Genomic DNA, 17818 nt, shown 5'->3' on the forward strand with positions numbered 1-17818 from the left:
AAAATATTTAAGATAGCTAACTCAGAGAAGGATCTGCAAACTAAGATAACACTGCAGCTGTCTTAGAGCCTTTTCTCAAAAATGCAAGATGCTACAAGAATTGACTCCAGCATTCTATAAATTGTGTGCAAATTTCTATGTGATGGTGTCACATTTTAATGCAATGATCAACTCACTGTAAATTTTAGTATTAAGATATCGAATTATTTAAGGTATGTGTGAATTTGTATATGAACATGCTGTATTTACAATGCTAAGATAATAGTAATTGGACCACTCGGTACTCTAAGTCATAGTGTAAAATTTTGAAATACTTCAGGTACTTGTGAATTTGCGTATGATGGTGTTGTAATGTTAAGCTAGTAGTAAGCTCAACCTATAGTAATGTAAACCGTAGTGTTAAGCACTGGAAATACTTAAGTTGTGTGTGAATTTGTATATGATGATGATGCTGGATCCATAATGTTAAACTAGTAGTATTTCTTGTAATATTTTCTTTCCATGGAATTGCTTGTTGTTGTCGTTGTTGTTATTATTATTATTGTTATTGTTGCTATTGCTGTTGGGGTAATTACGTTTTAACTTTATTGTCACACTACTGTAAGTGATCATTGCCACCGAGATATTTCCCAATTGTGATTACTTGTTAATAATAATAATAATAATAATAATAATAATAATAATAATAATAATAATAATAATAATAATATTTGAGACCCACAAATTAACTGCAAAACAATTTATCTGCATGCAAATTACTGGGAGTCCACTGTAGTAATTTTTTTTTACCACAGTTCAAATCAACCTTCACTGCCTGGGTGAATGTTTTCCTTCCTTTCTTCGGCTATTCCTTTTTGTCAAATTCTTTTCTCTTCCATGCATCTCGCTCTACTCTCTTCAGTCTTTTGTGTTTCCATTCCTTCCTACTTTTATTCTTTTCCTTTACCTATTTTATCTTTTATTCTACCAATTTACCATGTTGTCTCTTTCTCTCTTATCTTTCCTGATGTTCTGCACACCCTTACAAATGCACTCTTAAAATTATTCCATTCCTGTTCAACATAACTAATATTTGTCCTTGCTATCAGTTTTTGTAATTCTTCCCTGAATTCTTCCTGAACATCCTATTCCTTCAATCTCCAGAACCTAATCTTTCATTCTCTTCTTTTCTTGTAGTTTTGTGACCTTGCCTACTTTCAACTTTGCTATCACTGCTCTATGGTCAACCCCAAAGGCTTCCTCAGGCATAGCTGTAACATCCATAAGATCTTTCCAATGTCCTTTTCCCACTAATATGTAATCAATCAACGTTTTCGGTCTTCTGTCTCCCCATCCACACCTGGTAATCTTCCGGCTATTTTTCTTCCTGAAGCACGTGTTTCCTATTATTAGTTGGTTCCCCTGGCAAAAGTACTGTAATATATCTCCTTCTTGATTCTTGTTGCCATATCCATATGTCCCCAAAATCTCTTCTCTTCCCAGTCTCTCTCTTCCCACGTGTATGTTCAGATCTCCCATCATAATTACTTCCGTATCTTCTATGTATTTCTCCACGTTTTCAAGGAATTGTTCTGTATTCTCTTCTTTATTTCCAGTTTGTGGAGCATGTACTTGGAACAGGTCTTGTTTTATTGTCTCAAGCTGTATCCTTGCTATGATTATGCTGTCACTGATCTTCTTCACCTCCTCCACATATTCCAGGACATCCTATTTATGGGTACGTCCATGGTGCACCACTTCTTGCTTTATCATGCAAACTACGAAACAGTTGCAAACAGTGAGGTGAACCTGTGCTATTCTAGCTGGTGGTAGTTATAGTGGACCCATCACGAGAGCTTCTGTCAATTAGCATCACGGAGCTATCATGTGAGGATCTATCGAGTATTTTGTTGACAACAGATAATATTTATCATAAAATTAAACAAGAAAGAATAACAAACGTTTGAGAGGTTTCTTTGCATTCCTTCTCAGTCAATTACTATATTGTGTAAAACGCAAATGCATTTCACAATTCTGTGAGCAAGATGCACTGAAGTCTCTATTGACTTTGAAAGTATGGAGTAGGTTCTGGCAAATGATAAGCGTTCATTAAACATTTGCTTTGTTTCAGTTAGTCCTTCATGTTTGTATGGTTTCATGATGAACTGAAGCAAAGGGTATGTCTCATCTGCAAGGATAATAAATATGTAAAAATAAGAATCTGGTTACGAAACATACTATCTGACCGTTTAAATTTGAAAAAGAAACGCTTGTTTTATGTAACACAATATATGCCTACAAGTACATAGAAACGGAATTATTTTACTCAATTATTTACTTAGTTTTGTACTGATAACTAGCTGATCATCTAAAGTAACGTCCAAAACTATTCAACCATTATGAAAAATCTAACCATACATTACTATGAAATACTGTGAGTTGAGTAACTCTTCCTTCCCACTCCTAGGCCTTCCCTATCCCATCGTCGCCATAAGACCTATCTGTGTCGGTGCGCCGTAAAGCAAATACCAAAAAAAAAAAAAAAAAAGACTAAGTTGTGTTATTATTTCTCACTTACCGTTTCAGCAGTTATTTCCTTGCATGTTTTGTCAACAATGTTGCGGTTGGCTTGGCCCTTCAACCTTCTGTCACAAATGATACTTTTTATAAATTCTTCCTCTTCTTCTTCTTCATTCCCTTTTCCAGATCCTCTCAGGGTAGGGTAGGGTAGTGTACCAAAGCCCTCCACCTTACTCGATCTTTCCACCAGTCCTCTTCTAGTACCGGTACTTTATTGCTATCAACACCTCCATTTCCAATACAGTCCACAACAGAGCTCCTCCATCTCATTCTAGGCTGTCCCCTAGGCCTCTTTGCAGTCTCTGTATCCATGAATGTTCTGTTTGGTATTCTCTCTCCTGGCATTCTCATCATGTGCCCAAACCATTTTAGCTTTGCTATATGAATATCTTCTTGAAGTTTACACACTCCCACACTTCTCCTTATTTCCTCATTTCATATTCTATCTCGTCTTGTCTTTCCCTGTATGCTCCTCAAGAACCTCATTTCAGCTGCTTATATCTTACTTTGGTTCCGCTTAGTCAACGTCCAGGCTGCTGAAGCATAGGTCAGTATAAAAATACTCAAATTCACAAATACTCCGGAGATTAAAATGTATTTATCCGCTTCTATTTCATATAAACAAGAGTACGAACAACATGCACAGTCAAAAGATAAACAGCAGACTGACCGGGCGTGCTGGGCAGTAAGCGGTTCAAGCAGGGAAAAATGAAATAATAATTCATTCTGGTAAAAAAGGGTAGAAGCGGTCTGAGCCGGTCAAAGCATGTAGGCGGGTGCACTATGGTTGCTTCAAGTAGTTTTCACTACCTCTCTTTGCCCGGTCGCCCATCGTGATAAGGCAGGAAGCAGGAAGTGGTACACTAGGATGCACCAAATACAGTAGAGACAATACACGACACTCAGCGAGATATCGAGGGACAGCTATTAGAGCTCTCTCTAGCGGGTGTACCTGAGAACTAATGATTCTGTCATAAGAGCATGTGTATTTGTGTGTGAAGTTTTTGGTGTTATTTATGCGTTTTCAGTGAGTTGACATAATAAAATAGTAGCGTGTGTCATTCCTTGATATCTCCTCTCAACATGAGGGGAAAGGTATGTGCTCTGTTTGGCTGCAGTAACTATGAAGTAGAGAAGAATGCGCATCCTTCGCTTACCTCGTGACAAGAAAATGTAAGCAATATTGTGTTTGCATATATATTCTTCCAGTGACAAAGAGATTTTTATAGTACGTTCATAATCTTCTGACCTGCTCGACCCATATTTTAACTGGCTTAAAATATAATACGCATATTTTATTGTATAGTGCAGCAGTTAACCTTCAATACCGATGTGTTGTTGTAAGTGTGATCTGTGGGTTTTGAAATGTCACAGAAGTGATTTGGATAAGGTGTACAAGAAAGAAGGGACATTATGCTTATATAAGAATTAAGAGGAAAATTGTCCTGCTTTTAAACGTTAATTCATTGCATCATGTGTGTAAGGAATGTGCTGATATTTTTATTGACAAGTGTCTTATTGTGATGATAAAATGTCTTTTAAATGAGAAAAAAGACAAATCTAACCATAAAAGTTCAGGCAGGAATGCTAACGCAAAAAAAGTAATGCAAAGATCAAGCCCTTTCACAGCAGTCTATTTCACATCTTGCTTGTATGTCTAATTTCAGTCTTTAAATAATAACCTTTTAAATAATTCTTCATTCATTTATCCAGAATTACTTTAGCAACTTTGAAGTAAATATCTCCATAACACTTTATTTTTAGACGTAATTTATGTATCCATTTTCGTATATGCATTTCCATTGATATTTGAATTTAGTGCGACTTTTCAGGTCCAGTCACTAGGAGCGCCACCATCGAATTGTCTCCCATTTTAACAAGGCTAAATCCGTAAGTGTCGGATATTGTCTCTACCGTATTTGGACGCACCCTAATGATTGTTCCTCCTCCATTAATTGCATCCTATCCTCCACTGTAAAACAGCCTGTACCCTTCCTTTAGGACGGCTATATCCTTCTCTTTCATGAACTCGAACAACTCTTTGGTGTTGTCTGTCAGGGTTAGGATGATGACTGTCCCAATTTGGATAAATTGTGATACTGGTCGCCCACTTCTCACAACTCCCCCAGTACCTGAAGAACAGTGCGTTGCCTGCAGGAGTTGCCCTAGCATTATCTGAGGCCTCACCATATTTCAACAAAAGATACTATCAAATAGCTACACTACAGTTCTACAGTGCACTTAAACCTCTCATAATTACAACAGGTTAAATTAAACAATAGAAAGAAAAGATCCAAAGTAAAGCAGCACGATTTTTTCTGGGCGATTTCCGCTAAAAGAGTGGGCTGGAAAGCCATGGGAGTAAGGAGACAACCTGCTCTATTAAGGGTATGTTCCAAGCTGTCAGTGGAGAGATGGCCTGGAATGACATGAGTAGATGAACAAGCTTGAGTGGAGTTTTTAAAGACAAGGAAAGATGACAATATAAAGATAGTTGGAATTCAAGAGAACAAATTTTGGCAAGTATTCATTTATAGGAAGAGGAATTAGGGATTGGAATAATTTATCAAGAGAAATGTTTGATAAATTTCCAAGTTCTTTCAAATCATTTGAGAAAAGACTAGGTACACAACTGATAGGGAATCTGCCACCTGGGTGACAGCATTAAATGCAGATTAATGTTGATTGATTGATTGATTGATTGATTGATTGATTGACTGATTGATTGATTGATTGATTGATTGATTGATTGATTGATTGATTGATTGATTGATTGATTGATTGATTGATTGATTGATTGATACTACAGTATTTCTTTAGCACCAATCAATGAATGAATCAATTACTCAATAAACGACTTGAATTAATGTTAGCTTATATCTTTTTTGGGCAAAATGGTTACATAAGCGGCATTTGAATGAAATAATACCAATATAATGGTCCGTTATTGGACATTATAAATTTTCCAGCTAACTCATTCTTGGTTGCCTGCGTTTCGCCCTCGTGTGCTAAGTTAGGCTCGTCAGTTGGGACTTAGCACACCACCCAAGATGCACTAGCCTTAGCTGGAAAATGGTATTATAAATTATAAATTTACTCATTCAGGACAAATATTTTAGGTTCCCTATGGGAATCAACATCTACATCATTTGAATGAAAACCAAATACCGCCATAACATACATTCCACGTGAGAAGTGGCAACACTGCTTTACGTATTGATACTGCCATTGCTGTAGTAGTAGAACTCTACTCACAGGTGCATGCAGTTGTTGGGTTATGTCCTTGTTGGTGCACAGACTTGTCTAGTGTGTTCGTCCAGCTGTAAAAATTGAGGGGGGGAAAAAAAAAAAGCAGAGAAGTATGTGTGGTTCATTGTCTGATGGCTGAGGGTGCTGGAGTATGCAAAACTCATCATTGCATTTCTGCTGTGTATGGCAAACACTGCATGTCCATGACAAGTGTCATAAGTTATTCTGAGATGGGCACATATCACTGCAAGTAAACTTAAATCATAATAGGTCTTTGTTCCGGTACTGGCTTGTTTAAAGCTATCAATCAAAGAATAAAAAACATGTCTGAATAAATGATTTTCAATTATAAAAGTGTATTGACAAGGTGGACCAAACACTTACTATTTTAAATACTTTTTAATAGCTTCATCACTGCAAGACGATGTGCACCCAAGACAGGCCCATCAAGCCATTACTCCTGATGTGATAGGGCAAACTGATGGCCTTATCCGGGAAAACCGACAAATCACGGAGGAAGAAATTTGTGTTCAGGTCGGCATTAGCCATGGCTCCGTGCATGCCATCATCAAAGATCACTTGCATTTCTGCAAAATTTGCGCGCAGTGGGTTCCGCATCAACTGACGGAGAGACAATGGATTGACAGAATGGCATTATGTATGAGTCATCTGCAGTGGTACCACAAGGAAGAGTATGCATTTCTGTCCGCATCGTCACAGGAGATGAAACATGGTGCAATCATTTCAGGCCCGAGAGCAAACGGCAAATCCAACAATGGAAACATCGCAATTCTACCTCGCCAAAGAAATCCAAAGCTGTTCACACAAGTTCTGGTAAAGTCATGGACTTCCTTCTTTGACTGCAAGGGCCCTCTGTTTGTCAATTTCCTCGAGCGTGGAACCACAATCAGTGCGCAGCACTATGAAGACACTTTTCAGAAACTGCGACATACCATAAAGTCAAAATGCTGTTGGACAGAGTAATCCAGTTGCATGATAATACTCGCCCTCATACATCCAATGTGGTGAAGGCTACGCTTCAGCAATTTGGTTGGAAAACACTTTCGACATCCTCCATACAGCCCGGATATTTTACCTTGTGATTTTAACATTTTTGGTGACCTGAAGAAAGACATTCGTGGATATCAGTTTCAATAGGACAAGGAAGTGCAAGAGTGGGTGCAGGTGTGGATCCATCAGTGACCTACCTTTTTCTACAAAACTGGAATTGATAGTCTTGCCTCCCAGTGGGATAAATGGTTTTCTCTTTTTTTTTTTTTTTTTTTTTTTGCTAGGGGCTTTATGTCGCACCGACACAGATAGGTCTTATGGCGACGATGGGATAGGAAAGGCCTAGGAGTTGGAAGGAAGCGACCGTGGCCTTAATTAAGGTACAGCCCCAGCATTTGCCTGGTGTGAAAATGGGAAACCACGGAAAACCATTTTCAGGGCTGCCGATAGTGGGATTCGAACCTACTATCTCCCGGATGCAAGCTCACAGCCGCGCACCTCTACGCGCACGGCCAACTCGCCCGGTGATAAATGTATTAACACTTATGGTAATTACTTTTGAATTCTATGGTCACATTGTAGCAAGTGTTCAGTTTTCATTTGACTGCCCTTACATATCTGACACTTATCTTCATGTATTTCAGCTAGCTGGTTTTCAAGCATTGAAATGGTTGGTTCAATAATAAAGCCATTACTGAAGCAAAGTATAATAAGCCTATAATTAGTATTCACCAGTGTTGTCTGTTTGTAAAACTTAAAATCGTTCCATTTAAAATCTAATGGCCTACCAATGTTCAAGAATCTACAGTCTCATCAAGCTTCTAAAAAAATCACAGTTTCTTACCTCTTCTGAGTAAATGTCTTCTGGTAATGGAGGGTAATCGCATTGCTCAATCTTCTTACATAATGTGTAGAGATTCATCTTCTCTCCATAGAATGGAGACTGCAAAGCTGCCATCTGTAATGAGATTTAAGTATATTATCAAAAGTTCAGTGCATTCTCACAAACCATGAAAATATTTAATTCGTAATTCAACTTGTGGTATTAACAATAAACTCTTCCACCTCATAACTGAACATGGGTGAGACGAAAAGATTAAACTCCTTAAAGGATGGAAAAGCATGTTGTGTGAAGAAGGGAAGGATCGGATTATTGAAGACTCATCTAATCTCTTGTGCACCCTTCAGAGACAACCATGAATAGAACACATGTATTCTAGGGGTCTGTAAGCCTCTAATGTTAATTTTAAATCCACCCCCTTGCTTGTGAATCTAAAATAATCACTTATCCTTCAAGAAGCAAGTTTAGTTGGCCTGTGGTTGCCAATAGGCTACATGTATGTCTACCTATTAGTTCCCTTTCCTCATACAGGGTTGAGGATGAATTGAGATGAAACTTTATAATTATAACATTGTTTTATGGCCAGATGCTCTTCCTGATGACAACCTCAGCTCAGGAGCTAATGAAGATGGAATAAACGATGGTGAATGAAATTGGGTAAGGAGGTGGAAGGAATTAGTCCTGGCCTATGAATAGGAATTGTACTGGTATTTGCAGGGAAGTGAAAATGGGATATTACAGAAAACCATTCTCAGGACAGCTAACAGTGGGGTTCAAACACACTTTCCGAATCCAGCTAATAGGATACATACACTTTCATTAAAGAGAGATATTTCTATTATCAACGAAACAACAGTTCAGTGCATTCTCAAAAACCATGAAAATATTTAATTCATAATTCAGCTTGTGGGGTATTAACAACAAACCCTTTCACCTGGCCTTAGGCCAGCACTGAGACTTTTGAATTACCAGATACATGACTATAGATGTTTGCTTAGGAAATTAAACTGAACTCACCAGTATTTACAGATGATGCTGAAAGTGATCTCCTTCAGTTGCAATGCAAGCTTCACATCTTTTAATGAGATTTCGAAACACACTTTGTAGTTCATGGACACCGATAGAACGCACAATGTTCCTAATTTCAGTTTTTAATTCTTCTGCAGTTCGAGGATTATTCCTGTAAACTTTTCCTTTAAGATTTCCCCATAGATAAAAATCACATGTGCTTAAATCAGGCGAATGAGGGGGGCCATAAGCCTTTACTGATGATCTGATCATCTGCGAACATTTCCCATAACCGTCGCATAGAGCTACGTGCCACATGGGCCGTTGCACTATCCTGCTGGAAAGAGCCGTAGCTTTTCTCTTCTTCAGTCAGTTCAGCAAAAAATGGTTCCAGAATGTTGTGAATATACTATCAGAAGTAATCGTGTTCTGAAAAAATATCGGACCGATAATTCGTCCGGCACTGATAGCGCACCACCCACCCACCTTCACATCGTGCAGAGGTCTCGGCTGTAAAATGTGCGGGTTGTCTGCATCCCAGATTCTATTGTTCTGTGAATTGACATATCCACTCAAATGAAACCAGGCTTCGTCGCTCATAAAAAGAAAGTTCGGATCCACAATACCATCGTGAACACTATTCATTAGCCAATTGCAAAATCGTATTCTTGCATTGAAATCTGTAGGCAGTATGTTATGGACTGAATGAGTCCAATAAGATCGTAAATGTAACAATTTTGTTGCATTACGTGCTGAAGAATGTGAAATACCACTTTCCTCCTGAGCTACTCTCCGAAGCGACTTATTTGGACTGACCTGGAGTCTTGCCTGTATATCTTCTAACCTCTCCCGTGTGAGAGCTGTTCTCCTTCGCTTATTTTTCTTATTGCTTTTGGAACCAGTACTACGCCACTTGTAAACGAGCTGATGCATGTAACGTTTTGATGGTACTGTCGCACCGGGAAATTGTCTACAGAATTATCGAAGGCATCTTTTAAGTGGTTTCTTCTTCTTGTGCAAATAACACTTGACCAAAAATAGTCTTTGCTTTATAGTGTATTTAACCATCGTGATAATAACCTCACAACACACCTTAAAAGTCCAATAGTTTCTAGCGAACTGAGGGACAGAGTGCTAAACAGCTGCGCGCTGGCAGTGAACACTTCTTATCTTGCCAGTGTTGACAGAAGCCATATGGTGCTCGCTCGGGACTTCCCACGGCATGCGAGCAGAAGACTGAACACTTAAATTATTCTCCCTGTATAAGTATATAGAATTAGATGACAAAATATCTGTACACCCAATCATCAATGCTCTGCATTTAGAGCTGTCACCCAGATGGGAGATTCACTGTCAATTGTTTGCCTAGTCTTTTCTTAAATGATTTCTTAAACAATATTGGAAATTATTCACGGTAAGTACACAATACAAAACAAATAAGTTGAAAAAGAAATGTAGGAAAAAATAGGTACTTGGGTTCTTGTGAAGTACTATATAGTACATACTTATTATATTGCAGCACAAAGACTTATGTAGTTAATAATAATAATAATAATAATAATAATAATAATAATAATAATAATAATAATAATAATAATAATAATATAGGAATAACAACTAACATAACTCAAATTTTTTACAATAACTTATAGTTTTTCACAGTTCTCTGAAAGTCACAACTCTATTATATATACAGAATTAGATGTAAAAATACCTGTGTTTACAATAAGTAGCCTACATATTAATATAAATAAGTTGCTTTACATCGCACTGACACAGATAGGTCTTATGGCAACGATGATATAGGAAAGGGCTAGGAGTGGGAAGGAAGTTGCCATGGCCTTAAGGTACAGCAACAGCATTGCCTAGCGTGAAAATGAGAAAACACGGAAAACCATCCTAACGGCAGCCGATGGTAGGATTCAAACCCACCATCCCCCAAACACAAGCTCATAGCTACGCGACCCTAACTGCACAGCCAAATCACTCGGTCATCTTTGGAAATATGTCTTTTTCTATCAGCAGAGGATTTTATCAATCGTCAGTTTTTTTTTTGTTTTTTTTTTTGCTAGTTGCTTTATGTCGCACCGGCAGAGATAGGTCTTATGGTGACATTGGGACAGGGAAGGGCTAGGAGTGGGAAGGAAGCAGCCGTGGCCTTAATTAAGGTACAGCCCCAGCATTTCCTTGGTGTGAAAATGGGAAACCATGGAAAACATTTTCAGGGCTGCCGACAGTGGGGTTCAAACCCACTATCTCCCGAATACTGGATACTGGCCGCACTTAAGCGATTGCAGCTATCGAGCTCGGTCATCATATTTTTTTATTTTGTATAGGATACTCGAGATGTACAGCAGTTCACTGGTTTTCTGATTTAACATCTTTTTATTTAAGCTATTGCATCAATCAGCTCACTTACTCACTGTCCACATCTCGCGATTCAATTATTCAAGTATTGTGCAATGATGGGAGATATGAACTGAGAGAGTACCATGCAGTTCTTCCCAACATAAAACAGACAATTTAAAGTGTCATGAGCATGAGTCATAGTCATAGGGTAGGCTAGAGAGCTGAGTTGAATTAATTGTCGAATATCAAGTAAGTTATAAAAATACTGATTCATTAAACTAATAAACAGAATAATCTAATAGCCTACCTGCTTACAAGCTAGGTACTCTGGAATAATGTTTTGACTACCTTTTTAACACTGCAAATAAATCCACCTATTATTTAAACCTCCCTGCAAGAAGAGGACAGTGAATGCACATTGGTATTATTTTCTTTCAGTGTGCTATGGCTCTGTATGTCTCGCTGCAGCGGCAGAAGTTCGGCCCTCCGCGAATGTCCAGTGCACCGATAATGAACCATGTGTGTGTTGTGATCCATGAGTGCACCATTCAGTACCCTCTGCTGCAAGTCAGCTGAATCGTTTGCCGTGAGCTCGTCACTCCTGCGAATTGATTCACTCGGACATTGGAATGAAACGATACACTACAATGAATTTTTATTAAGAGATAAGAATTATAAGAATTAGAATTATACAGTGCCTCATAAACTACAACTAAAAATGTGTTTTTGACTTTAGACTTCTACATAACTTTGTAATCTCAATGCACAGTGCTCCCATATGTGTTATAGTGCTCCATAAACTGCATCTGACAGCATCATCTAAATTTCATTTTTTCCTCTGCATCTTATTTATGTTTTTTGGCTATATTTCAACGCACAGTGCTCCTTAAAGATTTTAGTGCTTCACTAGCAGAAACCAAACAGAATTATTTAAACTCTGCATTTTATTTTTCTATGCATTGTTTTACATTTATTTGTAATTGGCTTATGATGACCATGAATATTGGTTGAAACTAGTACCAATTTTAATTAAATAGGAATGTAAACTTACATTTCTTATTTTAATCATATTGAAAGGTGGAACCATTATGTATGTATGTTGTGTATGTTGGGTATTCAGCCCAAAGGCTAGTTTGATCCTCTGCAGCTCCACCAACAGCTGTCACAAATATCCTAGGCGTCACTGAAGAGGCGTACTAGGGAAATGAGAAGTGAGGTAGTTTCCCGTTGCTTTCCTCACTGAGCCAGCAGTTGTTAGTACATATCAGTCTGCCAAGCCCACTGAAATGCATGCACCAACCGACCCTATGAGCAATATTTTCACACCATTCATAACAGGGACTGGCTGCATAAGGAATGGTATTACTAGCATCACTCATACCTCAGTCACTTTCATATTGTCAAAGCCAAGGATGAGACTGAGACAAGTCAATGAAAGTAACAAATTTGATATAGCCCATACCAGAGGACATAGTGCATGGTAAACACTACATCTCGCCAGCAAAGGCATGGAACCATTATATACCTTCTTTTAACTTAATATTGAACACTGCAATGAATCATACACTCAGTAGCCAACACTAATAACCATATGAAGAGATCTGCAACCTTTATTTACAATCCCATTAATGTGACTGTCCTCATGAAAAAGTTACAAGCTTGTGAGGAACTGCAAAAGGCCTCGATAATGTTGTGAGATGGACAGTAGGCAATGGTATGGTGATAAACGGGGTTAAAAGTCAGGTTGTGAGTTTTACAATTAGGAAAAGTCCTCTCAGTTTTGATTATTGCATTAATGGGGTGAAAGTTCCTTCTGGGGATCACAATAAGTACCTAGGTGTTAATATAAGGAAAGATCTTCATTGGGGTAATCGCATAAATGGGATTGTTAATAAAGGGTACAGATCTCTGCACTTGGTTATGAGGGTATTTAGGGGTTGTAAGAAGGATGTAAAGGAAAGGGCATATAAGTCTATAAGTCTCTGTAAGACCCCAACTAGAGTATGGTTCCAGTGTATAGGATTACTTGATTCAAGAACTGGAAAAAATCCAAAGAAAAGCAGCTCGATTTGTTCTGGGTGATTTCTGACAAAATAGTAGTGTTACAAAACTGTTGCAAAGTTTGGACTGGAAAGACATGGGAGAAAGGAGGCGAGTTGCTCGATTAAGTGGAAGGTTGCACATTACAAAATTCATTAGCTAATCCATATTGAGTCTCAATAATTGCAATGAATTTAAAGTCCTTTGAGAGTCCACGTACTCAATACACTTCATTTATTTGTTTACTAAGTCACATAAACACACACGACATCCTGAAATGGAGGACATCTTCAGCTGTAACCTGGCTAGAGATAAAAATCAACAAACATAAGAAAAAACATGCAATTGCTACAATAAAATAATTTTTTCTACTAGAAACAGTTCAGATTCAAAATTTGAGAGGTCCCCTCTCTCCCATAATTAGTTAAAACTTCGCCTGGATTTTAACATGCAGAATTTTTAATGCAACAAGTTTTACTTTACTCTCTTCAAACTACAAGATTTTGGGAAGAACTTTTTAAGATGAAAAATGACCAATTTTAAATCTGAACTGTTTTTAAATAGAAATTATTTTATGGTAGCAATGGCATGCGTTTTTATTTCTTTCTTATGTTTCCTAGTAAGTTCCTTCAATTTCTCCTAACTTCCACAATCATTCCTAACTCTTTTAGTTTCCAACTTGAGTATATTTGTGAGGATTTATAGAATTATTATTATTATTATTATTATTATTATTATTATTATTATTATTATTATTATTATTATTATTATTATTAGATGTCCTAATAATCTAATAACAGGATCATCAGGAGAATAATAGAAAAATTATGGAATAGTAAGTGCAACATTAAGTGGATTAAAGAAATCAAGGAAGATATGGATGAACTACAAATTACAGTGGAAGACCTAAGAAACAAAACCGACAAAATCAAGAAACTCACAGACGAAATCAAGAAACTCACAGACAAACAAACCAGACTTCAAATCAGAATCAACAGACAGACAATAGGAAGGGTTATTTCCTATGAAGAAAGAAGGATAAGATCAGAGAGAATGAAGTACTGGGCTGACAGGAAACTGAAAAATTCTTTGTATAAAGTTGGCTAGAGTGGTCCAATGAAGGCCATAAAATGTTAATAATAATAATAATAAGTATTATTATTATTATTATTATTATTAAGCATTTAGCATCACATGCTTAAAATCTAAATCACAGTAATATACAATACAATTATTTTACAATAGTACATTCATATTTTTTATGTATTCTATCGCCTCTGGTTTGGTATTCAAAAAATCACTGAGATCAGCAACAATATGCCAAACTGTCCGCTTTGCAAAGCCACATCTACATTCTGGAGAAGGAACCTTGCCCCACTTGTAGAGTAGATCGTTGCATCTGCCGTGGGTGGTCCATATTTTGTTTAATGTTGACCATGTCCTACATGGCAGATCAAGTTCCCATGGTTTCTTTCTTACACACATAAAACTTAGTAGCGTTGGGAGTGCTGCTACACCATTCTTTCATCCAGACTTGCTCACAGTTGAAACAGTGTTACACCAATGTACCGGCTGTTCTGAGTGGTGGGTGTCTTGACCGAAGCCTGTTGATTCCAATGCCAGGTATTTTCTAGTATTCCCTTGTAAGGGCACATTTTCTTCTCAAATTGGGAGAAGGAATGTGGCTCAGAGCAGGTAGCCAAAATGTTGGTGTGGACTTGATTGTGCTGGTTATAATGTGCATGGCCTGATTGAGTTGGGCATCGATTCGCGCCGTGTGACAACTGTTTATTCAGACGGGCCAGCTGCATTCCGCAGCAGAATATACTATGTATAGACAAGAATATACTAGACCAAAGGCAAATGATCGTAATGTACATGCTGTAGAGCCCCAGGTGGTACCACATAGCTTTTGAAGGATGTTATTTCTGGTCCTTAATTTAGCTGCTGTCTTTGTTAGGTGCTGTCTGAAGGATAGCGTTTTGTCTAGGGTTATCCCAAGATATTTTGGATGTTTATTATGGACTAGCTGATTTCCCTCGAAGCTAATGTTCAGCTCATTAATGGTTAACCTATTGCTTAGGTGGAAGCAAGCAGTTTCCGTTTTGTTAGGGTTCGGTTGAAGTTAACATTTACTGTCCCAAGACAGCTAGATTCCCAGTTAAGGCGACACTCCAGAGATAAAAAGATATATTTATCTAATGCATGGATTTTCATTAAACTTGTCAGAATGTCACCTACATAAAAGTAGAGATATCAGGAAAATTTCATTCATACACAATTAATAGTTTTTCCAAAACAAAATTTAAAAATCTATTTTTTTGGAAATTATTAATTCCATTTTTTCATGAAATTTAATTAACATGTTAATGTAAATTTATAATTAGGTAGATAATACATCTTTTAAAAGCACTACATATCAATTTTTCTGTACATAATTTATATAAGAAGATATTTAAAAGATATAAATTTCATTATGATAGATCCGTATTGACTGTGATTACAACAGTATTTGAATACTTTATTATTAAGGTCCACCTTTTCAATACAAACTGTACAATGTTTTACATCACATTTACATTCAGGGACTAGTATTGACCTAACTGTAGGTCATCATCAGCCTTAAAGCAAATCAACACAAATACATAGAAAATAAACAATGTATAGTCACAAAGGTCTTAAAAACTGTCTGCGCAACTCATAGAATTGAAGTTAAGATTGGTTACATAAAATAAAATTCCGTTGAAAGTTCAAGCAATTTAAGACACAGTGCAGTGTCAATGACATAAAAATGAAATATACATACTGTGTAAGAAACTAAGGTAAGCTTCAAGAGATGTGCTGCACTAAGTTAAGAAGTTGCTCTTTGATATAGATTCATAAAAATCTGGTGCGCCGCACTACATTAAAAAGTTAATTATGATAAGAACCTTAAAATTGCTGGTCAAGGATGATGCATAGAATTTCAGTAAAGTCTGGTTCCTTAAATATGCTCCTTTCTATTCAAAGAACAACTGAGCTGAAGTCACGCTGTCCTCTCATCAAGATATTCATATATTCAGTATACATGAATGTGATGCATGATGTTAGAAAGGTTCTTCTGTTTTTAAGAATCTTGAAAGATGATGATTGTTGCGCATGGAGGTCTAAATACATAATAGTAATTAAAGGTGGTTGATTTTGCAGTTCAATGCGGACTATACAGTTGACCTGGTTAAATGACAGCTAAGATAGAAAGAGTTATGTTAGGGGGAAGAATATACTTAAATGACATATGTCATATGGGAATCAATTCGTGTTGCAACAAGTTGAGCGAACAAAGCTTTAACAAAGCTTTAAGAAGGAGGTGCGGGGAGGAAGAGAGGAGAGAGGAAGGAAGTGAAGCGGAAAGAAAAGGGAGGGGCTTTTAAGGTGGGGCTGAGGCAGTAGCGTAGCCAGGATCGCCCAATGGGGGGGGTTACAGTTACCATATTAAGATATAACATAATGAAACTGCTTGTGCGGGTCTGGTACGCGCATGTATGACTGTCATAAGGATACGCCCCAAGGGCTCTGAACTTTGGAGCGTGGGTTGGCGACCACGGGGCCCTTAGCTGAGTCCTGGCATTGCTTCCACTTACTTGTGCCAGGCTCCTCACTTTCATCTATCCTATCCGACCTCTCTTGGTCAACTCTTGTTCTTTTCCTACCCCGACGCTATTAGGTTTGCAAGGGCTAGGGATTCTTTCATTTTCACGCCCTTCGTGGCCCTTGTCTTCCTTTGGCCGATACCTTCATTACCTTTGGCGCTTTGCTATACGAGGAATGGTAATTTGTGTGTCCAATTGAGAAGCTTTCTTGCTTGCTTGCATAAATATGTTTATGAACTCCTCTTCTGCGTTTCCTCTGATCTTGATAATTCTGTCCTCCACAACATTAGCATATGAAAATGCTTTTGCAATGTCCAACTCTTCACTTTGAAAAAATCTGCTAAGAAGAGCACTTACATTAAATACTTTATTTAGTATATGTAGAGCATTAGTGCAGGCTTCTTTATTATTCTATTGTACTATATTTTCAAGAACTGCAACGACGGCATCAAATAGTTCTAGAAATACTGCAATTGAGTCATGGCGCTCCACCCATCTTGTTAGACACAATGCTTTAAGCCTCGTTTTGTCACTTTCAGGAACAGTGGCATCTATCGATTCTTAAATGCATTTAACCTTTCAGGAAACCTAAGAAATGAACAAATATTCCCCACAGTACCCAAACAGTTTCTGACTCCTTGGATTGAGCATGCATGGGTTATAGTAAGATTGAGAACATGTGAGCTGCAGTGCACGTACAAAGCCTACGGGTGGGTCTCCCTTATTATCGCTTGGACGCCATTAAACTGCCTACTCATAGCGTTAGTTCCATCATATCCTTGTCCTCTTAAATAGTTTAAGTTAACTCCTATCTTCTTAAGCACATCAATTATTTTGGCAGCCAAACCTCTTCCAGAGGCATCAGTGATCGGTACAAACTGGAGGAAGTCCTCCCTGAGTGTCTGAGAGTCAGGGTTGACATACCGAACACAACGTGACATTTGTTCCATTCCAGAAATGTCACTTGTCTCATCGGCCATTATAGTGAAACACTGTGATCTGTTCACTCTGCGCACGATGTTTTCAACAATAAAGTCATTGCATACGTGAATAATCTCGTTTTGAGTTTGTGGGCTAATGTACATAGCATTGCGGCTGCTTTGTAAGCAAATGAGTTTTTATATCCTCATCC

The 17818-nt window shown here is 37.7% G+C and overlaps 1 protein-coding gene across 1 annotated transcript in view; it reads right to left on the reverse strand.

Annotated features, from left to right (window-relative positions):
- Positions 1 to 17818, reverse strand: part of LOC136858125 (serine/threonine-protein kinase Nek7) — a 111452-nt gene that overhangs the window by 36116 nt on the left and 57518 nt on the right. Inside the window, exon 5 of the mRNA XM_067137443.2 lies at positions 7664 to 7777. Coding sequence (XP_066993544.2) covers positions 7664 to 7777 — 114 coding nt within the window. The remainder of the gene's footprint in view (positions 1 to 7663; positions 7778 to 17818) is intronic.

Source organism: Anabrus simplex, chromosome 1 (genome assembly GCF_040414725.1).
Source record: "Anabrus simplex isolate iqAnaSimp1 chromosome 1, ASM4041472v1, whole genome shotgun sequence".
Taxonomy (NCBI): domain Eukaryota; kingdom Metazoa; phylum Arthropoda; class Insecta; order Orthoptera; family Tettigoniidae; genus Anabrus; species Anabrus simplex.